General features: G+C 46.9%; 3 protein-coding genes across 7 annotated transcripts; 1 reads left to right on the top strand and 2 right to left on the bottom strand.

Annotated features, from left to right (window-relative positions):
• Positions 1-3015: 3015 nt before the first annotated feature.
• On the bottom strand, positions 3016-7457 carry mblac1 (metallo-beta-lactamase domain containing 1). Of its 5 annotated transcripts, none has more exons than XM_066707040.1 (3): positions 7275-7457; positions 6227-6878; positions 3016-5430 (listed from the first exon to the last, which is right to left on the bottom strand). In XM_066707040.1, the coding sequence occupies exons 2-3, from the start codon at positions 6641-6643 to the stop codon at positions 5182-5184; spliced, it is 666 nt and encodes a 221-aa protein (XP_066563137.1). In that variant the 5' UTR covers positions 6644-6878; positions 7275-7457; the 3' UTR covers positions 3016-5181. The 5 variants fall into 5 exon arrangements, with proteins under 5 accessions (XP_066563137.1, XP_066563138.1, XP_066563139.1 ...); XM_066707041.1 differs by having other exon boundaries at positions 7244-7457; XM_066707042.1 differs by having other exon boundaries at positions 7216-7457.
• Positions 7458-7823: 366 nt separating this feature from the next.
• On the bottom strand, positions 7824-11091 carry cnpy4 (canopy FGF signaling regulator 4). The gene is made up of 6 exons (XM_066707047.1): positions 10887-11091; positions 10481-10607; positions 9764-9860; positions 9523-9645; positions 9332-9449; positions 7824-9141 (listed from the first exon to the last, which is right to left on the bottom strand). The coding sequence occupies exons 1-6, from the start codon at positions 10981-10983 to the stop codon at positions 8954-8956; spliced, it is 750 nt and encodes a 249-aa protein (XP_066563144.1). The 5' UTR covers positions 10984-11091; the 3' UTR covers positions 7824-8953.
• A 286-nt stretch (positions 11092-11377) lies between these two features.
• taf6 (TAF6 RNA polymerase II, TATA box binding protein (TBP)-associated factor) lies at positions 11378-20921 on the top strand. Its single transcript, XM_066707046.1, has 15 exons — positions 11378-11539; positions 12285-12444; positions 12769-12855; positions 13006-13159; positions 13271-13327; positions 13739-13858; positions 13994-14109; positions 14322-14399; positions 15052-15153; positions 15334-15516; positions 15864-15938; positions 17969-18094; positions 18619-18792; positions 19028-19231; positions 19397-20921. Exons 2-15 carry the CDS (start codon positions 12289-12291, stop codon positions 19748-19750), a joined length of 1986 nt encoding a protein of 661 aa, XP_066563143.1. The 5' UTR covers positions 11378-11539; positions 12285-12288; the 3' UTR covers positions 19751-20921.
• The last annotated feature ends 3993 nt before the right edge of the window (positions 20922-24914 follow it).

A 24914-nucleotide genomic window follows, 5' to 3' on the forward strand; every position in this document is an offset into this window, starting at 1 on the left:
GGGAGGTTAAATACACTTTCGGTTCAGGGGCGGGTGGTTTGCTACAGATGCTGAACCTCGCCCTCCCCTTCCTGGTTTTCATTGGTGTCATGGGCAGTAATGAACTCTGAGTGTGTTATCAGGATATGAGCTGGGGCTATTTACTTTGCGAGAGGGTGAGGGAGGGAGACAGAGTGAGAGAGAGAGGGTGAGAGAGGTAGAGACAGGATCTCATGTGTCATTACTCACCAGAGATACAGAAGCGGTCAGTTTCTGGTGAATTGGGCTGGATGGTATGCTGTGTGATCTGGTGCGGGTCGAGGTCAGCACTGCAAGTGCTGGCAGTCACCTGACCCAGACGTGCAGTGGTATCTAAACACTGGATAAGCTTGGTGGGGGGTGGGGCAACCACCACCACCCAGATGGGAAAAATATACGATCCAGTCAGAAATAGATCCTATGCAGTTGGAAATGTAGACCCAGTTGTAATTTCACTCCCGGCTGCCCACCCCCACTCACCACAATGCTGTTGCTGTAATTTGTACCATTCATAGGTGGAATATTTCCTCCCCCCTTCCCCAGAAAAATATTCCTGCTACACTGTATCCAAACACAAGGGGAATTTGCATGGCTACATTACTAGCACTGAGCATTCTCCTAAGCTGCTATTTGTGGTCTTCACGCTAGTGGGGGCGGCTCGCCAACCTTCTCGGAGGAGGTGGGGTTAAATACCTCATTAAATACACCATTAAATACCACAGTTACTTAATGAAACCCTTTTCCAACTGCTGATTTGCCCCCTCAGAGCAGCATGGACTTTCTCAGCTCTTGAAACCTCTCTCCGGTGTCCAAACTGTCTCTAACATGACCATAATCTTGTCCAGTACAGGGTTCTCCTATTTATTTATTTATTTTTCATTGTCCAATGACTAACCTACGCTGTCCACTAAAGTGCTCTCGACTTTCCAGGCAAAATTCTGACTAGACTGGCCAATGAGAGTCCTTGATTGCCTGGGATGGGCCAACGAGAAATCCTCCACTGACCAGTGCACATTCCAGACTGGGCCAACGAGAAATCCTCCACTGACTAGTGCACATTCTAGACTGGGCCAGCAAGAATACCTCCACTGACCAGTGTGCACTGGGCCAACGAGAATTCCTCCATTGGCTAATGCGTGTTCTAGATTGGGCCAACGAGAATTCCTCCACTGACTAGTGCGCGTTCCAGACTGGGCCATCGAGAATACCTCCACTGACCAGTGCACATTCCAGACTGGGCCAACGACAATTCCGGATTGATCAGCCTAGTGTCCAACAAGAATCTAGGGTTCTAGACTGGATTGATCTTTTAGTGCTCTAGACTTTCCAGTCAGAATCTGTGATGGCTCACTGGTAATCCTAGATTGTCTTATATTGAATCCTTCATTGCCCAGTTAACGATGTACGCAGCTAAAACCAAAATAACATTATTATTATTTCGTTATTTCACAGATGCGCTGATTGAAGGTGACATATGTGGTTTAACAAACACTACCACACAAATGTTCCGAGTCTGCACCATATCACAAGGGCACCTATGTCACTGTCACCATCCCTCCACACAGTACAGCCCACAAACTGCAGGACAGCGTCATTTATTCCTGCTTGTGATACCAGATACGATTATGATGAACACCACTGCCATTAAACTGACTGTTGCTGTTACCTAGGGGATATGCAAAGAATCTGCACTGCTGTGGGTGATACGGTGGCTAACAACCCATTGTCTCGAGAACGGTTCCAATATCAGAGTGGAACATCTTGGGATTTTACCATGGCCATTAATACCTGACGTGTTATCTGCGTGTCAGAGGGCATCCCGCCCCGCCCCACAACTAATAACCATACAGGTGGGGTGAAGCAGTGTTTTATGACAAAAATGTAGACTGTACCCTCAGCCACTTCCCCCTCCAGGTCAGTGACCTCTCTGTTCAGGAATTCAGAGCAGAATTAAAAATAAACTCACAGCAAAGAGATAGGGGGAGAGAAACTCTCTATCCCTCTCTCTCTCCCCCTCCTCTCTCTCTCTCTGTCTCTCTCTCTGAGTTTTCAGCCACATAAGGGAGGCCTGTGGGTTTCAGGTCTCCCCTCAGTGTCAAAGACCTCTCTGTCGACGAATTTATAGTAGATTTAAAAATAAACACAGCAAAGAGCGAGAGTGAGAGAGGGAGGGGTCAGTTTACAGCATCAATGTGAGCCCGGCCAAGTCAACAGCACGGTTTTATGATGTTTTTGTTTGCTCTACAGTTCCTTGTTCTCTTAAGGTCCCAACGAACATTAATGTGTTGTTTATGTATGATTTTGGCCCCTTGACAGAGAGAGAGAGATGGGGATAAATTAGATTAACTGATTTTCCCTTCCCTGAAATAAAAATCCCTGCAGGTTATTGTCTTTCGTAGGATGTCAAAGGAAGGCAGAACTACAGCGTGGGGCTGCTGGGTGGGACGTGGGTCGCTTACGATATTTGGCACACAGAGTGAGGGTCCCAGACAGACCAGCCTGGGCAGGAAGCAAAGGCGAATCGGGGGTCGTTATGTGTGACAGACAATGGCAAACCAGCATGCAGGAGTCAGCAGAAGGGAAGGAGAATGGGAAAGTACACAGTGAAAAAACAAGTAGGAAAAGAGACAGAAAGAGTAGAAAAGACAGGAAGACAGAATGAGAATAAGAGAGAGAGAGAGAGAGAGAGAGAGATGCCCCTCCCGGGTCAGACCTGAGTGAAGTCACATTTTCCATATGGGGTGTCATTTGACAGCGTGCCCCTCCTCTCACCCCCCCCACCCCTTTCATGTTTCCTCCTGTACCAGGCAGTACCAAGCACTGCTCAGCCCCAATTAACCCCCCCGCCTTCCCACACACACACACAACAGCAAAGTCCTGCGCTCACCCCCTCAGCACAGACTGCAGGCTTTGTACATTAGTCCTATATCTATTCAAATAAAATATCAGTCTAATTGTGAGTCCTGTATATTATTTCACAATTTTGTCTTTATTTATTTTCTGTTTTATTTCATTTTCTGCCATCAGGTCCCTGTCCTTGGTGGCCACTAGGCACACACCACCGTACTAGCGAGGAGTATGGCTGGGGCAAGACCAGCAACAGCAATTGCACAAGAATTAGGCCAAACCGAACCCAACCTCCAACCGAGGCAATAAGGGTATCCACGCTTAGCACTCATAATGTTGATTTTATTTCCCCTATGCCCCCTCTCCCTTAGCTCTTAACGATGACTTCACATCTTGTCTGCACTTATTAGCTTCTACAATCTAGGATGTTGGACTTGTATTGTTTACTGTATATTTCCTATACACATAAATTGGAATTTGTAAATTTGCACTATGCTTGGAATTGCACTTTGTATTGCTCTTATATTTTGCAAGTCACCCTGCTAAATAATAATAATAATAATAATAATAATAATAATAATAATAATAATAATAATGACAGCCTGGTGCCCATACCTCAAAATGCTCATATCATACGTCTCGAACCAGATTGGATTTGTGTGTGTTTCTGTTTGTGTGTGTGTGTGTGTGTGCCAGATCAGCCTTGTCAAGGCACAAGTGTGGGTGGGGACGGGATCATCATTCTGCAATGTCCTAACTAACCTCCTCCCTCTTCTGTTGAACCACCACCACCACCCCACCCATGCCTTGGGGCCCCTGATGACTGAACCCCCAAAACACCTGCTCAATGATTTTTTGTGCTTTTCCTCACAGCCTTGAAGTCCCCTGCATGAGGAGGATCTTTTGTTTGGCTGTACTTCCCCATTATCCATGCAAAGGGTTACAATAAAACACCTGATGACAGTATATCCCTTAAGGTCTCCGTATTGCTTCCGGGGACAGTGTGGGGGGACAGTGTCTCAGCTTCACAGGCCCCTCTCTTCACTTCTGTCAGGGATGAGCGCTAACCAAGGTCGCGTTCACGTATCCCACAGCTTGCTGCCCTGGATGCGTCTTGCTGCGCTATGTCTGACGTCACACGCAGCAGATTGAAGAACGCATTTCTGCGCAGACCCTGCAGAAATCGATGCGATTGGATGACTTGATTTTGTATTAGTTTTATATTATTTGAGTTTTTATTTAAAACATGGGAATCATGCTTTATTGTGCATCATAGATTTACATTATAGTTGTTAAAATAATTGATGTAATTATTTAATAAAGCATTGACAATGCTAAAGCTTCGATCTAGAATTCTATATCTATGGTGCTGACAATGCGGCTTCATTGTGTGATGATAAGTTGTCGTTCACCTCCGCTAACTAGGGGGCAGCAGTAATTTTAATTTATCTTAACATGTCCCTCTTGATCTCTGCATCGTCTCACAGCCACAGCTAGCCTCGTGCAGCAACTTTTCTGAGATGTGCTGGGCTGCGGAGATTCTGCACAGATTTCTGTGGGTGGGTAGTGGGAGTGTGCATATGTGTGTGAGTGTGTGTCTGTATGTGTTGCATGGCAATGACAATACGAGTCACTCTTAAACACGAGCTTCCTGACTGCATCAGGTCACTGTGAAAACAAGGCCAGTGTGTCCAGTGGGGCGGTGTGGCTGCTGGGGGTAGGTGTTCATTGTGCTCCTCCTGTTACTGACCCTGTGACTGGGGGTTCTCCATTGGCTGCAGTTCTGTTTGACTCTGACCTCCAGTCCTGACACTGTGGGGCCACAGCCTCCTCCAAGACATCAGTAAGTAGGTTTTCATTGGGAGTTTCAAAGGGAAGTGATGAAGTGGTATAGGGGTCTCCAGCCCTGGTCCCTGATGACTACAGTCCAGTCCAGTACAGCAGGCTCTCCAGCGACACAGTCCAGTTCAGTCCAGTACAGTACAGCAGGGTCCCCAGCCCTGGTCCTGTAGAGACACAGTCCAGTCCAGTACAGCAGGGTCTACAGCCCTGGTCCTGTAGAGACACAGTCCAGTCCAGTACAGCAGGGTCTACAGCCCTGGACCTTAAGGGCTACAGTCCAGTTCCTTCTGGTGACATTACATAACCATCTATTGACTGATCTATTCTAGATCAACATTAACTTCAGGCACTAGTTGCAGACACCTATAAAGCTGTTCTGGGGACTCCCCAGGACCAGGGCTGAGGTGATGGGAGACTGGTGTAGGCAGGTAGGCTCAGCCAGAATGCACTGTCCCCCATTCCCCCCCACTCAGCTCAGGGCCGGGGATCCCTGTACACCCTAAAGGGCGGCCCGTGTCCCGGGATGATGACATCAGTGGACTCCAGTGCTGCCCGACGGCTGCGTTCCTGCAGGGAGGGGTTCTCGCTCAGCTCCCGCCAGCCGGGCTCATCTGCACACCGCTCAAACAGGTCCCCCGCCACCAGCACCGTACCAAGCGAGGTCCCGTCCACACGCACACTCACATCGCTGCCCGTGTGCCCCGGGGTGGGCATGATCAAAACCTGCTGGGCAGAGAGTGGTACTGCATTCAACCATTTGCCTTGGATAAGGATGTCTGCTAAGAAATAATAATTACACTTTTATTTAATTTATGTCTTAGCAGATGCTGTTACCCAGAGATGTCCTTATTATATTGTTGTGTATCTGTAATACACTACATTGCACCTAACTACACTACAATACACTTAAAGGGGAACTCCACCAAAAATCCATAATTTCTCAGGTTATTCTATCAATAGAAACATATTCTGTGGAGTGTGCTTATCATGCCCAGCTCATTCTATGTACCAGAAATCAGAGATTGAGACATCAGCCATGACATCACATGGGTCTTAACTCTGGAGCTGCTTTGCTGGAAGTCAAAGGGGATAATCAGAAAAGTCACAAAAATCTTTAAAAACTAACATTTTATGCACGTTCAATGGCCCCTTCACCCTATTTTTCTGAAAGAACCAATGGTTTGTATTCACAAAAAGTTTATTTCATCACCCAGAACTGTTGTTATTATTTTACATGATTTTATTTGAGGGACTGCCATGTAGGCTACAGTGGTGTGCGAACTGTGCACTCGCGGTCTCCAAAGGGGAATCCCGGCCCTTAGTTTTGATCTGACTGCTGGCAGAAGTGAGAAGACTGAAGAGTAACAATTTTTTTTGACTGAACACCAGCTTGCTCTCAATGCCATAGCTTCAAAAAATGTAGTTACTCTTCTTCAAATACTCACCTTTCCACACTTCCTTCAGCCCCCCCCCACACACAAACACAACCCACAGAAAATACCTAGAGCCCCTCACTCACGTGCGGGTCGATAGGGTAGGGCCGCCCCTGGGCTAGTTCGGTGCAGAGGTACCGGTCCCCCTGGCACACATCAAAGCCCACGGCCAGGGTTGCGCTGGGGAACAATCCCAGATTGCCCACGTGGTCGGAGTGTCCGTGGGTACACACCACCCAGCCCACATCCCCCGGGCCCAGCCCCCGCTGCCCCAGCTGGGCTAGCAGGACATCCCGATCCCAGGGGCCCCCAGTGTCCACAAGCACCTGGTTTCCAGGCCCAGAGACAAGGGTGATGGTCCCGTCTGCCCGGGTCGAACCGTCCGGCTGGGGCAGGCAGTAGCCCTCCTTCAGGACCGCTAAGGAGTAGGGCGAGCCGGGGATCTCAAGGGCCCCCAATGGCTCGGTTCTGATGGAGAAGTGGGTCGGCCAGGCTGAGTCCATCTCTGGACCCCCCCTCAACCCCTCCTCCTCTCCGTCCCCTGCCAAGACTCTAACGGTATCCTTTCTCTCTTTGTGTTTCTCTCACACTGTCTCCCTCTATATTTCAGTCACTGTGATTCTCAGTCTTGTTTGCTCTTTTCGTTTCTCTCTGTCTGTTTTATCTCTCTGTTTCTGTCTCACGTCTCTCTCTCTTGGTTTCTCTGTCTGTTGACCCCAGGCTGCAGTGGAGCGTCTCCTGTGCACAGAAGAAAAAGGAAAAACAACAGTGAAATGCTGATTCAACACAATATTCACACTGACATTCACACACAGATGTATTCTGATACACACACGTACACGGATACACACAGACACTACAATATAATTTAAACTAATACACACTGTGATTTATTATATTTTCGACGGAAAAAAATAATCGGGCCCTTACGTCAGCCAACTCTTACGATTAGTGACGTTTTCAAAATTGCGATACAACAAGATATCGGTATCTCAATATCAGTGCAACAGGCGGGGCAACAGACACACGTGTTTGCAGGATCGTAAATAACAGCAGTCCATATAGTTTAACGCACACTGCAACTAATATGGTTCACCGCTCACCCAATCGGACACGTATGTCTTACTAAAGTACCTAGACTTTGAGGTCAGACTTGACTGCAGTTTCACCTCCGCACAGTACAGCCAGTTTGCGGATGTTTTCAAAATAAAGGCTGTCATCGCCGTCTCGGCAATCGACTCGTTCCCCCTGATTGGACGGGAAGACGAGCAGGACCTTTCCGCTGATCTCCAACTAAAACTATACGATGCAGCTTCTTTGTCGTCGTCTGTCTTCTGGTGGACACTGCAGAAACTGCGGGTAGCTAAAATTGCCATTGCGTGCTCAGTGCGCAGGTGTGTGACGTGCTTCAATAATGACCAATAATAATAATAATAATAATAATAAAATAAAGCAAACCAGACTGCAACGGCAGAGTTTAGGCCAGCAACACATGCCCTGAAAAAACTATTGTAGACCCATCTGGACAAAAAGACTCAGGACGGATCTTTCTATGTCACACAACTGCTGGAATCTGGCCCTTACCTACTGTACTTGACTACTCCAAGTTCACCGGTCTTCAAAAAGTCACTGTTCAAATCTGCTTGCACCACCACCAGAAAAAAATTAAACAGCAAACTAGGATTTTAGTTTAATTTGTTTATTTATTAAAAGTTTATAACAAGACAAAAAAAAATACAAAAGAAATAAAAATACAAAATGAGCCGAGTTGCATAACCAAGTGTTGGGACAGCAGCCTGTAAAAAAGGTTTCAAGGTGTTCGATAGGTGTGCCGACATGGCAACTGTACGGTGTTCCCCACCCCCAAGTCTGTGCTGTGACAGTGCCATTTGCGGAGTTGTATTGTACAGGAACTGTGTTGTCTGTGACTGGGCAGAGTCAGGACTGTGCAATGCTGAGTGTGTCTGTATCTGTTCAATCCCATCAATACTGTTAGGAACATTGTAATCAAGGCTCCCCCTTCACAACAGCCTCCCACCACCCCGCCACCAGCCCCCTCCCAACACACCTGGAAGCGCAGAGCAGACAAAACCTTCCGAAACCCTACACAGTAATAAAATACGGCCAGCCTGAGAATCGGGGTGGCCCAAGGAGGCAAGGCGGCGGGGCACCAGGCTCGACAGGAGTTTGTGTAAACACATAGAAGAGAAGATGCATCTGAAGCCACTGCTGAAGCATAGTCTGCAGGGGAGCGGCTGGTCCAGGTGGGTCACTGGCGCTGGATCGTGGGGGATTTGGTTTATACTGTCTGCTGCACTGTAGCAGGGCTGAAAAGCAGCTCAATTGAGAATATGTCCTTGCACTGCACTGCGAAATAGTGTACTGGACTGTACTACTCTCAACTGCACTCATCTGTTTAATACTTCGATATAATGTACTTAATTAATTGAATTACACTATACTGCACTGTACTTGAGTGGACTACACTATACTGTGCTGTACTGCGGTGTATTGCACTGTAATGGCCTGTAGTGACCTATACTGTCCTTGACCTATACATTATTGCCTGTAAGTTAAATATATTGATTGTATTGATGTCAATTGACTGATTCCTGACACTTTCTATAAATGTGACTGCAGCAGAATCTTTACATGGACTATAATAACCAGAGCCTGGACTGTCCTGTCCCAGTAGCCAGGTTTCTGCAGACATGGGGACCATGCCCAGTCCACTCTCCCGTTCCTCGGATCTTACTCGAAAACAAAGTCTAAAGCTCTGTCCGTTCGTCCGGCCATCCAACCAACCATCCACCTCAGAGTTCACCAGCATCATGTGGGCTGCCACCAGCTGCGCCTCCCACTGTCTCCACTTCTCCCTCGCTCATGCCCTCCTCCTTCTCCACTATCACCCCCTCTTCGCTCACAGTCATTGTCCCTATCCTCTTCTTCTCCCCCTCTCCCTTCTTCCCCATGTCGCCTTTCCACACTTCCTTCAGGCAGTCTGCAGGAGAGAGAGAGAGAGAGAGAGCGAGAGAGAGATGAATGCGTATAATTGTATATAGTGGTGAATCATTATAGCTCAGTATAGCATTGTGTGTATTAGTACATCAGTGTGTGTCAGCGTCAATCAATGTATGGATATGTGTAGAAAGTCTGTCAGTGTGTCTGTGCGCACATCTGGGTGTCCTCACCCTGCTCAGAGCTGTCCAGCACATGTCTCTCACACAGGAAGCTCTCCAAACGTTGGTCCTGATGGTGGAAATACCATGTCTCCACCAAGTCTTCATACTGCTCCAGCATGGTCTCACACTGCAATACAACACAGTCAATAACACACACATTCACAACACAGCCTGCCCCCCCACGGTGGCCAGAATGTTACCTGCTTCTTCATGTCGGAGACCTCCACAGATGGCTCATCCCACAGCTCGTAGGGGAGGCCCAGCTCCACCTTCACCCCCTTATTCACCAGGTTCTTCAGCGTTGCCATAGTCTCACTTGTGCCCTGGGAGGGAGAGGGAGACAGAGAGATGCTCATTAGTTGACACATAGCTACAGACTGACAGAGACAGAGACAGAGAGAATGACTAGTAGACACAGACAAGATGGATGGACGGACGGACCTTGGCGTATCGGAGGCTGCCCGGCCTCTCGGCGTGTACGCTGTACTGCAGTATCCCCTCGCAGATGTTGTCAACAGCTTCAGCCAGACGCGTCTCCCTAAAAAAGCACACGTACAGAGACACGCATGTGCACACAGAGACCCTTCCCCTCCCTCTCTCTCTCTCTCTCTCTCTCTCAAATTCAAATTGCTTTATTGGCATGACAGTTGTAGATTAGTATTGCCAAAGCATTATCAGGAAAAAAAAAAAATATATATATATATATTATATATGTAACAAACAATGTTATAATATTTAAACATTACAGCCTCAGGAAATACATATATCACTCCCCACCCTCCACCCTCATACAACACAAATGCAAACAGAACATGTTCCCTTCCCCCACCCCTCCCTCAAGCAGGCATGGTGTCTATATACTGTATCCTGTCCCTCAGGCTGGTGTCACATGCTGTCCCTCAGGCTGTGACATGTGGACACATACTGGGCAGCCAGTGGGGCTGTGTGTCCCTCTCCCAGCACAACCAACAGTTTATCTGTGTTTGTCATTTTGGTGAATTGTGGGATGGAGAAAGTGATTTTATTGATAAAATTGTCCATCTCCAACACCCCCACCCACTCCCACCTCTCTCTCAGCACAGTTCAGAGAGAGGGGTGGGGGTCTCAATCAATACAGTACAGTACCCCCCTTTCTCACTCAGTACAGTCAGTACTCACGAGGTGTTGTATTTGATCTTGCGTTTGCGTTTCCCAGTGTCCAGGACCTCCCCCAGCTCCAGTACCTCCTTCGACCGGCTTGACCTGTCCAGCACAGCCTGCAGCTCCACCGTCAGGTACTTACAGACTGTGGGCACACAGACACACTGACCAGCACTGACACACTATAGTGCACACAGACAGACCAACTGACGCACTATAGACCACAGACACACACTGACAGTGCATAGACGACACAAACATGGTCCTATACTGACACCAATAACATCTCAGATCCCTGCTGACAATGAGATAATCATGTATCTGCAAGTCAAGCGCTCGCTCCGACGCGTCTGCAGTTGGTGGGACTCAATGATGGCCAAGTTAGGTGGTCGTCGGGAGTAGAAAGGTGTCTCTACCCGCTTACCTTCGCATTTATTCGGCAGCCGCTCCCCCTCCTCCCCCTGAGCGAAGCTGGAGAGGTACAGCACGGCCATCATAACAAACCCCGGCATTATGGGCATTTTAATCTTGTCTATAACCTACTGATTTGGGGTATTAGAGCCACATCAACATTTTTGCAATAGGAGCCTCGCAGGTTGGGGAACCGAGCATGCGCACTAGCTTAAGTGTAGCAATTGAGAGGGGCACGGAGTCTGCGCAGTGGTGAACCAGACCAGTTCAGCCAAAGTTCGAGCATATCGATCAGGTCCTGGAAGCAGAAAATAAGCTATACCTCAAAGTAAATAATTAAATATACATACAAAATAACATGTTATACATTTTAACTTATTATTGCCTTTTATTAACAGTATACCAGCCGTAATAGGTTATAATCCGCTCATTTCTTGTGTTTTAACTAAACAAATAACATTGGGAATATTGGTTATCTGCAAGGACCTGGAGGTGCCTCGCTCAACAGAGCAAGATGGCGGATTTTCAGAAAAAAGGGTCGGAGCTCGAGGTGTAATAACAATAACTAAAATAAATAAAAAATAAATACATGCACGAACACAAGCTGACGTTGGAGTCACCTTGGCGTTCGCCACACGTTGTGTTTTTCCTTTTGTCGTAACGACGGTAAGCAATGTTTAATTGGTTTCGCGAATTGTACGTTTATTACTATTTTGTGTGTGGTGACGAACCTCTGGAAAACTCCAATTCACGGGAACAGAAAACGAGACACTATGTTTAATGTGTTGGTAGCCGTATCTCAGTGCGCCGTGTTCACCAAACATTTACACACAAGTCTCCAAGTCTGTGCATTGAGTGGCAGAGAGTACCGTTGACATGAAGTCTGGATATAACACGGTGGCGGTGTTGTTTTGAATGACATAAAACCGCGGGAAAGGTTATTTTTGAACACACAACTATTAACCCGAACCACAAAGCAAATAGAGAAAAGGCAATGTTTTGTTTGCCGGCTTTGGGGGTTGTTTTTGTCCATTGACGATTCCTCCCGGCGTTAAGTGTGGTGCTCACAAACGCTGTGCTAATGTTAACACCGGGCACAGGGCTTGCATGTCAAGAATGATGCTCCCTATCGTTGTGCTAATGTTGACACCGGACACAGGACTCGTAATGAGAGTTACTGTGACTGTGTGGTGAGAGAAACGCCGAAGCGAAATACTGTCGTGATCACATAGGCACAGTAGTGTAGTGCAGTTCACACGGGTCAGGGGTGTAAGCAGACTGTGATCTAATGTGACATATTTATGAGGGTGACCGTGATCTAGTTCTCATCTCATCCAGTGCTGTACCTGTCACCCCCGCCCCACCCCTCCTTTTCTGTCTCTCCCCACCTCTCTCCCACTCGGCCCCCCAGAGAGATGGCGGAGGAGCGGAAGCAGAAGGGCAGCATCACGGTGCTGCCCACTGAGTCCATGAAGGCCATGGCGGAGTCGGTGGGTGTGGGGCAGCTGCAGGAGGAGTCCTGCCTGGCGCTGAGCGAGGAGGTCAGCTACCGCATCAAGGAGATCGCACAGGTCTGACTAGCACTGACCCCCGTCACCCACTCTGTCTGTCTGTCTGTGGGGCTGGGGGTCTGTTTCAGTTTTTCCCTATTCTGTTTGAAATTCTTATGTCAGTCAGAGAACTGGAATTTAAAAAATGGAATTGACCCCCAACCTGTGTGCGTCTCAGTCAGTCTGTGTGTGTTTCCCTCTCTGTGTTTGTGTGTGTGTCTCAGTTAGTCAGTGTGGCTATTTGACTGGCTGTGTCCGTGTGAGTGACTGTTTGAGTGTGTGTCTCTGTTTCTTGTGTGTGCGTGTCTGACTGTCTCTCCGTGTGTCTGATTGTGTGTCGTCCAGGACGCTCTGAAATTCATGCATCACGGGAAGAGACGGAAGCTGACAACAAATGACATCGACTACGCCCTGAAACTGAAGAATGTGGAGGTGAGAGGGAGGGAGAAGAGGGAGATGGGGGGGAGGGGGAGTAATGCATTTGTGTGGTGTAATAGTATTTTGTTACTTTCATACTTCAATGGGTGTGGTGTATATCACAGTGTGTGTTGTATATAAAGTGCATGTGTGTGTTTGTTTCAGCCGCTGTATGGGTTCCAGTCTCAGGAGTTCATCCCGTTTCGCTTCGCCAGCGGGGGGGGCCGTGAGCTACACTTCTACGAGGAGAAGGAAGTGGACCTGAGTGACATCATCAACACGCCCCTGCCCCGCGTCCCACTGGATGTCTCGCTCAAGGGTAATAGACACACGGATTGACTAACTGACTGACACATTGACTGACTGACTGATACACTGCCTAACTTACGAACTGATTGATTGATGTCGCCTCTTCCTGTCTGTCTCGCAGCTCATTGGCTGAGCATCGAAGGAGTGCAGCCTGCCATCCCAGAGAACCCACCCCCAGGTGAGAGAGCATGCTGGAAGCTGCAGATTCACAAGCAGAAGTACCTTTGGTCATAAAATAGCAAATTACTTTCTGGTGTCTTTTCTCAATGTGTGTCCGTCTCTCTACCTTTGGTCATAAAATAGCAAATTACTTTCTGGTGTCTTTTCTCAATGTGTGTCCGTCTCTCACACACAGTGTCCATCTCCTTTTCTCTGTCTTCTAATGTCTCTCATAGTGTCTGTCTTTGTCTGTCTCTGTCTCACGATCCATCTCTCTTTCCTGTATCTGTCTCCCTCCCTCTCTGATTGTCTGTCTGTGTCTGCCATCTGTCTATCTTATCTGTCTGTGTTTCTGTCTCAAACATCTGTCTCTCCCTGGTTATCTGTCTGTTTGTGTCTCACGGTGTCTGTCTGTCCATCTGTCTCTCAGCCCCGAAGGAGCAGCAGAAGGCCGAGTCCACAGAGCCCCTGAAGGCAGTGAAGCCCGGACAGGAAGAAGAGGGGCAAGTCAAGGGCAAAGGTCAGGGGGCAGCCACCACAGAGGGCAAAGGTCAGTGTCAGCCTCACTGTAACATACACAACACAGCACCCTGAGCTACACAATACAGGTCAATGCAAAGGTATGGCTTCCTTTATCTTTTTCTCCACCTCCCATCCCGTCCCCCATCCTGTCCCCCACCCCCAGGGAAGGAGAAGTGCCGTCTGAAGCCGCGCAGCACCCACGAGCTCTCAGTGGAGCAGCAGCTCTACTACAAGGAGATCACAGAGGCCTGCGTAGGCTCCTGCGAGGCCAAGAGAGCGGTGAGCCCCCCGTCCCCCCCTCTGCCTGTCTCTCTGTATCTCTCTGTCTGTCTGTAGCATCTTGTTTTTAAGTGTTGAAGTGTCACTGCAGTTGATAGACTAGCAATCAAAACTGTTTTATGTGACCTTCTCTCTTCCCCTCCTTTCATTCCTCCCTCTCTCCCTCTCTTGCTCTCTTGCTCTTTCTCTTTCTCTTTCTGTCCCTCTCTCAGGAGGCTCTCCAGAGTATCGCCACAGACCCTGGCCTGTACCAGATGCTGCCCCGATTCAGCACCTTCATCTCTGAGGGGGTGAGTGATTCCATCTAGTTGCCTGTCTGCCTGCATGTCAGTCAGTGTGTGTGAGTCAGCTGTGCGTGGCTACAGAGAGCTGGACGTTTGGCTTCAATCAATTAATCAATCGATCAATCAATCAATGGGTCGATGTTATTTAGTGCAGCATCCTTCGCAGAGCTGCCACAAAGCACTTCACAATAAAACAACTACACAAGACTGGGAGAATGCAGGATAATACAGTAACCCACTGGGCCCTGAGAGCCCTATTGGATGACAGACTGTTCTAGGAGAAAACACCTTTATGGGGGACACAGTTAAGGCCTGCTGGTGCCCACCCTCCAGGCAGCGTCACAGAAATGGGTATTGTGAAGGTCACAGAGCCGATATATATATACATAGTTCTCTGTGGGTCTTCCTCCACACATACTGGGGACGAACTGGGCTGTAAGGGACCCAGGGGACCAAGCTTCATAGTGGTTCTGTCCTTTCACTGTTTGTCTGAGTGGCTCTGGAAATGTGGAATATGAATCTAAAGTCTCGCTCTCTGCCTCCCTCCTCTGTCTCCCTTTTTCTTACTCTCCCTCCCTCCTTCCCTCTGTCTCTCTCTCTCCTTTCCTCTCTATCTGTCTGTCTGTCCACCCCCCCTTCCTCTCTCTTTGTCCTTCAGGTGCGTGTCAACGTTGTCCAGAATAACCTGGCCCTCCTCATTTACCTGATGCGGATGGTCAAAGCTCTGATGGACAACCCCACTCTGTACCTGGAGAAATATGTGAGTGCCCCCCCACACACACATAGTCTCCAGTCAAAATGTCTCCCTGTATCTCTCTATAGCTCAGTGTCTGTGTCTGTATGTGTCATTTGGGTCTGGGTGTTATTAATCTGTCCCCTTTTCTCCCACCTATGACTGCCTTTTCTCTCCCTCTCCTCCTCCTCTCTCTGTCTGCCTCAGCTCCATGAGTTGATCCCGGCGGTGGTGACCTGTATTGTCAGTAAGCAGCTGTGTCTGCGCCCAGACGTCGACAACCACTGGGCCCTGCGGGACTTTGCCGCACGCCTCATGGCCCAGAGCTGCAAGACCTTCAGCACCACCACCAACAATATCCAGTCCAGGATCACCAAGACCTTCACCAAGGTCAGAGCCCAGCCCAGCCCAGACTGATCCATCCCAGATCAGGTCAAGTCTAGCTCCATCAGGTCAAGTCTAGATCTGTCCAGTCCAGCACAGACTAGGTCAATCCAGTACAGATCAGTCAACACAGGATAAGTCTAGATCCGTGGAGCCCAGATCACACCAGCCCAGATCAGTCCAATCTAGTCCAGATCAGTCTAGATTAGTCCAGGACAGATCACACCAGACCAGTCCATGCCAAAACAGGATAAGTCTAGACTAGTCCAGCCCAGATAAATCCAGGTCATATCAGTCTGGGGCCTCCATTTTCATTTTTTTTTTCTCTCTCCCTCCCTCCCTCCCTCCCTCAGAGCTGGCTGGATGAGAAGACTCAGTGGACGACGCGGTACGGCTGCATTGCTGGGCTAGCTGAGCTGGGACCTGACGTAAGTGAGAGGTCACTGCAGAGTCAGGTGTCAGGGGTCAGAACGTCTTCTCTGTTCCTCTTCTCTCTCTCTCTCTCTCTCTCTCTCTCTCTCTCTCTCTCTCTCTCACTCTCAGGTAACAGACTCTTCAAATTCAAATTCAAAGGAGCTTTATTGGCATGACTAACATAACAGTATTGCTGAAGCAGGTACAATATAACCAATCGACATCAGTTTTTTACATAGTGTAACAGGAATTAATTGAGAAGAATACACGAGAAACTGGGGAAATACGGGGTGGGTACAGGTTAATCTAACAATTTTGTCGTGCAGGGAGAGATGGTGATGATAATGTTTAATAATCATAATGATAATAATACTTATAATAATACAAATAACAGTAATATTGACAATAAAAGAAGTAATAATAATAATAATACTGCAATAATAGAACAAATAATAATAAATAAATAAATAATAATACAATAAAAAAATAATAATAATAGAATACATTTCAGTACTGATATATACTGTATTAGACCCATCTCTTCCCTGCAGTTCCCCTGTGTTGAGTGTTCACCCCGTGTCTCTCAGGCTGTGACAGGCTGCTACATATTGGGCTGTGTGTCCCTCTCCTAGGAGCACTGCCAGTTTCTGTAGCTCTGTCTTGTTTTGGAAATGTGGGAGAGAGACTGTGATTTTGCGGAAGAATATGTCTCTCGTTTCTTTGTATTTATTGCAGTGTAGGAGGAAGTGCATCTCTGTCTCGACCTCTCCTGTCTCACAGTGACCGCACAGCCTGTTCTCGCTGGCTAGCCAGGTCTGCCTGTGTCTGTCCGTCTCTATGTCCAGGCTGTGGTCCCTGAGACTGTACTTGGTCAGGATTCGCCTTTGTCTTAAATCTTTAACCTTGGTTAGGTATTGTGCCGGGATGTATTTTCTGTTTAGGACTCCTGTTTAGGATAGCACTTGTTTTGTGTTCTGGTTTCATAATTCCAATGTTCCACATAGGAGTTTTTCATGTGTTCTGTGATTTGGTTGGCTCTGAATGATAGTGTATTTGCAGTGCTGTTCTGAAGCTGACTGATGTCCATGTGGCTCAGTGCAGTGAGGGGACTCTTTAGTGAGCTGGGCCTTGTAGTGGTATGACTCTGGGTTACTCTGTTTTAAGTGAACCCAGTATTTTAGTGCTCTTTTTTAAATTTGGATCTGTAGTGGGTAGCAGCCTAATTCCACCCTGCATGCATTGTTTGGGGTGTTTCTGTGCAGTTGGAGTATTGATTTACAGAATTCTGCATGCAGGACTTGATTGGTGATTGTCCATTTTTTGTTTTCCTGGTCTGTGAGTGTACCTCAGATTTCGCTACCATAGAGGGCAATTGGTTGGATTATGCTTTCGAATATTTTCAGGCAGATTTTAATTGGGGGATTTATGTCATAGAATCTCCCCTTGATAGTATAGAATGCCCTTCGTGCTTTTTACTTTAGTGCGTTCACTGCCAGGTTAAATCTCCTTGACGCACTGATGGTCAGACCCAGGTATGTGTATGTAGTGCTGTGCTCTAGGGTGGTTTTTCCTAGACTGAAGCGGTACCTGTTTGCCTGAGATCTGGGTTTCTTTTGGAAGGTCATGACTTTGATCTTGTCCAGATTAACTGCCAGGGCCCAGTTCTGACCGGTAACCAGTACTGCTCCAACAGAGCCAGGCTCTGCTGAAGCACCTGTTCAGTGGGCAACAGCAGGACCAAGTGATCTGCATAGAGCAGGAATTTAATTTCTGTATCAACACTGTGGCCAACTTGTTAATGTAGTGTTGGGCTCAGACCGTAGCCCTGCCTCACTCCCTGCCCCTTAGTGAAGAACTCTGTCCTTTTGTTAATAATTTTAACAGCGCACTTGTTTTGTGTGTACATTGATTTAATTATGTCTTATGTCTCTTATGCTGTCTAATTTCTTGAAGGAATTAGCATCTCACACTTTCACCACCCTCCCTCTCTCCCTCTATCCCCATCATCTCTCTCTCTGTCTCTCCTCCCTCCCTCTCTTCCCAGGTGATAAAGACCCTGATCTTGCCCAGGCTGCCAGTGGAGGGGCTGCGGATCAAGGCGGTGATGGAGGGCCCGGTGGTCAGCAACATCGACAAGATCGGTGCCGAGCACGTTCAGAGCCTGCTGCTGGTGAGGCTCGTGGGGTCAGGGGGTCAGGGAGTCACAGGACAGGAAGTTGCCATCTGTCTGTCCCTGTCTGTATCTCTGAGGTGAGGTCCAATAAATCCCAGCGGACAGAACTCTCCAGGTTGTGTCTGAGTGATCCTAAACACACCGCTGTCCATCCTTGTGGTGCGCCCACCCCCCCCATGCGCATGCACAGCTGCCCATGCCCACTGTCTGGCACTTATTGATAATGATCACTATGGTGCTCAGGTTAAAGTTACGTCAACGTCTTGTTCGTTTTATTTTAAAAGTGGAGATCATATTGGATTGTGTTCTGGCAGAGGAGCCCCCGGTTGAACACAGTTTATTTTAATAATGGAAATTAAACCAGAATTCACCCTCACTTCTGTGCTCTGCTGTCTGCCAGGAGTTTGTCTCTGTGTCATTGTGTTTGTGTGTGTATGTATTAAACTGGGTGTCTCTGTTTCTCCCCATCTTGGCACCCTCCCTCTCTCTCTCTCTCTCTCTGTTCCCCTCTCTTTCTGTAGAAACACTGCGCCAGTGTGATAGCGAAGATGCGCTCCCCCCCGGACGTGGCCGAGCATTATCGAGTGGAGTTCGGCGTCCTGGGCCCGTTGCTCTGCTCCCACGTGGTCAAGGCCCGCACGCAGGCCGCCATGCAGGCCCAGCAGGTCAACCGCACCACGCTGACCATCACCCAGGTAACCCCATCCCCCCAGCACTGACCACTACACCAATACTGACCATCACTCAGATAACCCTGAAACACTCCCCCGGCACCGACCACTGCTAGACACTGAACATCACTCAGGTACTGACCACTGTCTCTCTTCTTCCCTTCTACTCCCATCCCTCTTTACTTCCCTCTCTCCCACTCTCTCTCTCCCCCTCCTTCCCTCTTTCCTACTCTCCCCTCCCTCTCTCTCCCTCCCCCAGCCACGGCCAACCCTCACGCTGTCTCAGAGTGGCTCGGGGGGTGGTCTGTCTCGCCCCCCCAGTATAATCAAGGTGCCCAGCTCCCTGACGCTGCCCATGCAGACCCTGATGTCCACCCGCCCCTCCACTCCAACCCAGCCCTCCCCCCCACCCACCAAGTTCATCGTCATGGCGTCCAGTGCTGGCTCTGCTTCCTCACAGCAGGTATTCGCTTTGTGACTGTCTGTCTAAATATATATATATATATATATATATATATGTGTGTGTGTGTGTGTGTGTTTCTGTATGTGTGTCTCTCTGTATATATATGTGTCTGACTGTCTATGTGACCCTCTCTGTATACGTGACTGTCTGTCCGTCCTTCTCCAGGTTATCACCCTCAGCTCCTCCCAGTCCGGCAGTGGCTCCCCGGTCACCAGCACCGTTCCCAGCTCGGCATCCAGCCTGCAGCCGCTGGTCAAGCTGGAGTCGGGGGGTGGTGCGGGGGCTGGGGGTGGGTCCCGGACCGTCCAGAAATACATCGTGGTCTCGCTCCCCTCCTCGTCCTCCTCCACTGACAGCAAGGGCCCCAACGTTGGCCTGACCGCCCTCTCCCCCTCCTCTGCCGCTGCCCCCCTCCCTGCTACTTCCTCCTCCTCCTCGGGCGTCCCCCCACCCCTAGAGCCCAGCGTCAAACTGGAGCGGCCGGAGTCCCCTGGAATCAGCACGCACTCCCCCCACTGAGAGATGGAGTGGGAGGGAGAGGGAGAGAAAGGGGATGGAAGGAGAGAGGGGGAGGGAGGTGCCTGCCAAGGTATTTGTATTTAAAATGAGAGGGGGAGCAGTAATGGAAGACTCGGGGGTGAGTAGTACTAACCAAAGTGCTCATATTGAGAGAGGAAGGGAGGATGAGTCTCTTACAGCGAGGGAAATGCAACGCATAGGATGGGGGAGAAGGGAGGAGGGTGAAGTGGAGGGAGGTGGTACCAGCCACACTGAGAGAGGGGGAAGGGGGAGGTTGTGTATTGACAGAGAAGTGGAGGAGGAGGAGGAGGAAGGAAAGGGGAGGAGAATAGGGTGTCAGTCTTAAAGTCACATTGCTCATATTGAGAGGGAAGGGAGAACAGAGAGACCCAGTGTCAGGTTACAAGCAGCGGATTGATAATAAAAATAATAAATATTTATTGTTTTAGAATCTGTCATTTACACACACACACACACACACACAAGATGTTCTTGTTGCATTATCTTTTAAGATGGTGATCATTATTATTATTGTTGTTATTAATATTATTAGTATTGATGTAATTGTAGTTGTAAATCGCAGGAAGTCAGTTAAATTTGAAACTCAAACGGGTTAAAACATGGTGGCCAACTTCTGGCAGAATCAGCCAGGAAGTCTCTGAGTGTCCCCCTCTCTCTCTCTCTCCCCGCCCTGCTCCCTGGTTCTGAGGAATTGGACTCTCTGGTGTTGGCTGGATGGGCTCTGTGCTTGGGGGGAGTGTTTTGTGTGTGTTGGCACAGTAGGGTGTGGGGGAGTGGGCACAATGGACTGACCCAATACCCCACACAGCTGCCCCCCCCCTCTCTCGGCATTCTGCCTTGTTCCTATTGTCATGAAAGTCACTGTGTCCTTTTTTTATATGCTATAATAAAAGTTTTTTTTTAATTATTATTTCATTATTTGTGTGGATTATTTGCAGATGCCTGTCTGAGCTGAGAAGGAAATATGTTGGGTGTGTGTGTGCACGTGTGTGTGTAACAGTTCGGGTATATTTAACAGCCCGACCTGCACACAACGAATAACGTGACAGCAAACAACTACATAAACCACATTGTTTATCATGGCATAATGAGATGTATTTGGAACAAATTACAGCACATTTATAAAGATGAATAAAATATGAGAAAGTTATGACTTTTGATATTCTTCCTATCTGACACTATTACAAGCCACGACATCACAGACCGTCCAAAATGATGTCCCCCCAGTCCTTTACAAGTTTGTAACCAAAAACGACACAGAGGTGCAGGTGAAATCATGGAAATTATTATAGTAGGTCCATCAGAGTTGAAATTTCTAAAGTGGGCCAAAGATTCATTCATTCAGCAGTCTTATGCACAATCCAACCGCGGCTGAAGGGTTCCACCACCACGCCTTCCTCTTCCCATTCTAATTTAGATCCGTTCCGTAATTGAGGGCATCCGTAAAGAGTGCATCACGTCCTCACCTGGCACCATTTATGCACCACAGTGCCACTGGGGGATAGTGGTCACCCCAACACACACCCATAACCCATATCTACGCTGTTGGCGTTTGAACCTGAACTTATAACTTTTTTCTCAAAAGTTTATTTCAACTTTAAATCTCAAAACTTTTGACTTAGTTTTCCTCAATATATATATATATATATATATAAATATAAATATATTTCCTCTTAAGAGTGTGGAATATGATGTGTAGATAAGTGTAATAAAATACTTGTTTTAATGCATGAAACACCGAGGCATTGACACAACAAAATGGGGAAAGAAAAGAAAGAAGAAAAAAAAAAGTCCCCCTCCCCCTCCAAAATAACTACTGGACCCATCTGCCCACCCCCATTTTAAATGTTCTGGTCACGACCTTACTCGCCACTCCTGCTTTAAAAAAAAAAAAAAGCCACACGGGAGCGGACTGTGTAAGATGCACTTCTCGGGGAGAGAAGGAATACTGTGATCGTTGCTTGCAGTGCTGTGACAGTATTTGATGCGATTTAAATTAAAAAAAAAGTAGTGAGCTATTATATTTGTTTATGCAGCTGCATCAAACTGGAATCCATCATTACGATTTAAAAAAAAAAAAAGTTTTATTTTTGTATGCAAAACACACAGCATGATGTACAAAACCATTTCGCCAGTTGATGTTTTGGAATGCTGTAGTTGACGTATTAGTGAATATAGTGAACCTTTGTTACAGGGGGCTACAAATTAATACAATAAGTGGTGGCAGCAGAACGCTACCTTTTTTCACCCGGCAGGTCCGGAATAAATTAGAGGAGGGGGAATTTCACATCACAAAGAACACCAGAAACGTTTATTATGATGATTTGATGTATTATCTTGCAAAAAAATCAACTATTAAAATCAAAGCCAAGTATTCGGACTGGGGCAAAGATCTCAACCTCAGGAAGCAGCAAACAAAATCACCCAAGTACCTTCCCAAATCAAGAAAACATTAAAATCAGATGTCATCCAACAGATGCATAAAACCCAATACAAATCACCCATATAAAACAACCAATACGAACACAAATCAAGCAAGATAAATCAAATAAAGCCACAACAAATCAATATAAAAGAAACAAACCCCACCACAATCTGGATGGGTCTTCTCCTTCCTGATCGGCGCACAGCTCGACACCTGTCTATCACTTTAAAATAAACAATACAAATAAACAATTAAGAACATAAAATGTTCTAGATACTCTTCAATAATTAAAAAGAACGTGAGACACTTCCCCCCGCGTCTACCCTTTGTTAGTGTCTTGAAGTGAGCGCCGCGGTGCTCTCGTCTGCACTATTGCCCACCCTTTTAAAGTGCACATCAATAATTATGTCCAGCTGTCCCAATTATTAAATCAAGCACTTAAAGTTCAAAGGTCCATTACAATATGTATATGTCCTCGTGTGTATTTATAAATTGGCTACACTAATTGATCTCCAGGTGCCGTTCTGGTACTGGTTCCTTTGTGAGCACCAGAACAGTCAGCTCCTGGGCAAAAATGGTCATGCGAGATCTGTTCAGCCGCTGGAAGGCCCTCTTCGGAATAGTCACTGCGCTTCCAGCCAAGGGGTGCTGTATAGGGAGAGGGAGGGAGCGAGCCATTGAACTCTGTAGCTCATTCAAAGTGATTGTTGGCCCCTCTGTGCCTTCTCTCAAAACTCTCCTTGTTTGAGCGCTGAGTTTTGAGGGACGGCCTTTTCTTTGCAGTACCTGGGTGGTGTGATGCAGCTTCCACTTCCTGATTATTGATCCAACTGTGCTCACTGGGATATCCAGACAATTTGATATTATTTTGTAACCTTTTCCTAATCTATGCATTTGTATTACTTTATCTTTAACTTCTGTAGAATGCTCTTTGGTTTTCATTTTCCTTCAGATTCACAGCCTGACCAATGATCCTTCAACATGGTTTCTCCTACCATTTCTACGCTGATGATGGCCAGATCTTCCTGTCTTTTCCCTCTTCCGACCCTCTCATACCCTCTCGCATCTCTTCCTGCTTGTCTGGTATTCTCTCTGCCCCGATTCACACACGCTATTCCACTGCTCCGCTCCCTCCACTGGCTCCCGATAGCGGCACGCATTCAGTTCAAGACTTTGACCCTCAACTACCGCTGTCTTGACCACACTGCACCAAGTTACCTTCAGTCACTCGTCTCTCCATACATCCCCTCCAGACCACTGCGCTCCTCCAGTGCCAGAAGACTAACTCTGCCTCCTCTCCACTCTCCTTCCTCCAGAGCCCGCTCCTTCTCATCCAAAACAGCAAGAAGTCAAAACCGCAGAGTGCTTGACCTCATTCCGGCGCTTACTCAAGACGCATCTTTTTCGACAGCACTTGTAATATTAGTCCTTTTATCCCTGCTAGATAGCACTTCACAGTTTTATTATGCTTCTCGCGTTCTTGATTGTTTTCCTCCTTGCTCCCTTTCCCGTAGCCCTTGACTGTGACCCTCCATCTTGACAGCACTTAACTTTCACCGTCCAGGATGTAGGACCTCACTTACTGTACTTGCCTGTGTAAATTGTAATTTGGAATTTGTAAAATGTATTTTGAATTGCTATGTTTTAGTTAAATTGAATTTGTAATGATTGATGCCTTGTACTTAAATGTATTTTTGCACTTATGTTGTAAGTCGCCCTGGATAAGGGCGTCTGCCAAGAAATAATAATAATAAAAAAAATAATAATAATGGAATGATTGATAGAAGAAAGCAGTGAGAGGAGAGAAAAGGCAGGGAAACAGTGTAGAGGGTGATAGAGGGTACAGACTGGGAACCATGAAACCTGAGTATATGCTTTCTTCGTGTATGGTCTTTTGGTTGGTAAAAAACATTTCACCACAGCTTGAGCATTATTCTGTCCTTTGGGTGACCCATATCAAGAAGACTAAAGTAGAATGATTTTCACTCTATAACAAATATATATATATATATATATATATATATATATATATATATATATATATATATATATATATATCAACAACCAAAAAACATGTTCATTCATTATTTGCATTTATTATTTATCTGGGTCAAATACCATTACTGTATTTCTGTATTTCTGTATTTTTAATTACATTAAATACCATTTCAATTTTGTATTTGAAAAATTACAAACCCTGTTTGACAATTACTAATTGACTGTATTTGAACATAAAATTGAATACATGCATGTTTCAGTATCTTCTGCAACTGTGGAGCGCCTTTTCAGTAGACGTGGGTGTGTCTTCAGGCCAAACCGCTGCTCACTGTTTGAAACCCTCATGTTTTTAAAGTGTAATAATGCAACAATTTCACTCCAGTGATTTATTAATGTGAATGAATATCTGAATATTTTAATTAAAAGATAAGGCTTATTATTGTGCAGGTTTGTTATTCCAAGTTGAGCTACCTCATGTACTGCTGGAAAAATGTCTGCCTTGCACACATAACAAATATTGTCAATGCTAATCATAATACTGTTAAAAGTTGTGGCCATAACATGACAAAGAAGGTACAGATTGATGTGTTGGTAATTGACCATCTTTGTTGTGCTGCGTTTGTTGTGATGTACAAGTGAGATTGTATTTTCAAATACAACCAATACATTGAAATACACATAATTGAAAACAGAATATCAAATACTTCTGGAAATACATAT

Source organism: Amia ocellicauda, chromosome 6, assembly GCF_036373705.1.
Source record: "Amia ocellicauda isolate fAmiCal2 chromosome 6, fAmiCal2.hap1, whole genome shotgun sequence".
Taxonomy (NCBI): domain Eukaryota; kingdom Metazoa; phylum Chordata; class Actinopteri; order Amiiformes; family Amiidae; genus Amia; species Amia ocellicauda.

Coding starts and splice junctions, on each gene's coding strand:
- cnpy4 (XM_066707047.1), bottom strand. CDS start 10,983: ATGCCCATAATGCCGGGGTTTGTTATGATGGCCGTGCTGTACCTCTCC. Junction 10,608..10,886: donor GCTGCCGAATAAATGCGAAG/GTAAGCGGGTAG, acceptor GTGTGCCCACAG/TCTGTAAGTACCTGACGGTG. Junction 9,450..9,522: donor TCTCCGACATGAAGAAGCAG/GTAACATTCTGG, acceptor GTTGTATTGCAG/TGTGAGACCATGCTGGAGCA.
- mblac1 (XM_066707040.1), bottom strand. CDS start 6,643: ATGGACTCAGCCTGGCCGACCCACTTCTCCATCAGAACCGAGCCATTG. Junction 5,431..6,226: donor CCTACCCTATCGACCCGCAC/GTGAGTGAGGGG, acceptor TCTGCCCAGCAG/GTTTTGATCATGCCCACCCC.
- taf6 (XM_066707046.1), top strand. CDS start 12,289: ATGGCGGAGGAGCGGAAGCAGAAGGGCAGCATCACGGTGCTGCCCACT. Junction 12,445..12,768: donor GCATCAAGGAGATCGCACAG/GTCTGACTAGCA, acceptor TGTGTCGTCCAG/GACGCTCTGAAATTCATGCA. Junction 15,154..15,333: donor CTCTGTACCTGGAGAAATAT/GTGAGTGCCCCC, acceptor TGTCTGCCTCAG/CTCCATGAGTTGATCCCGGC.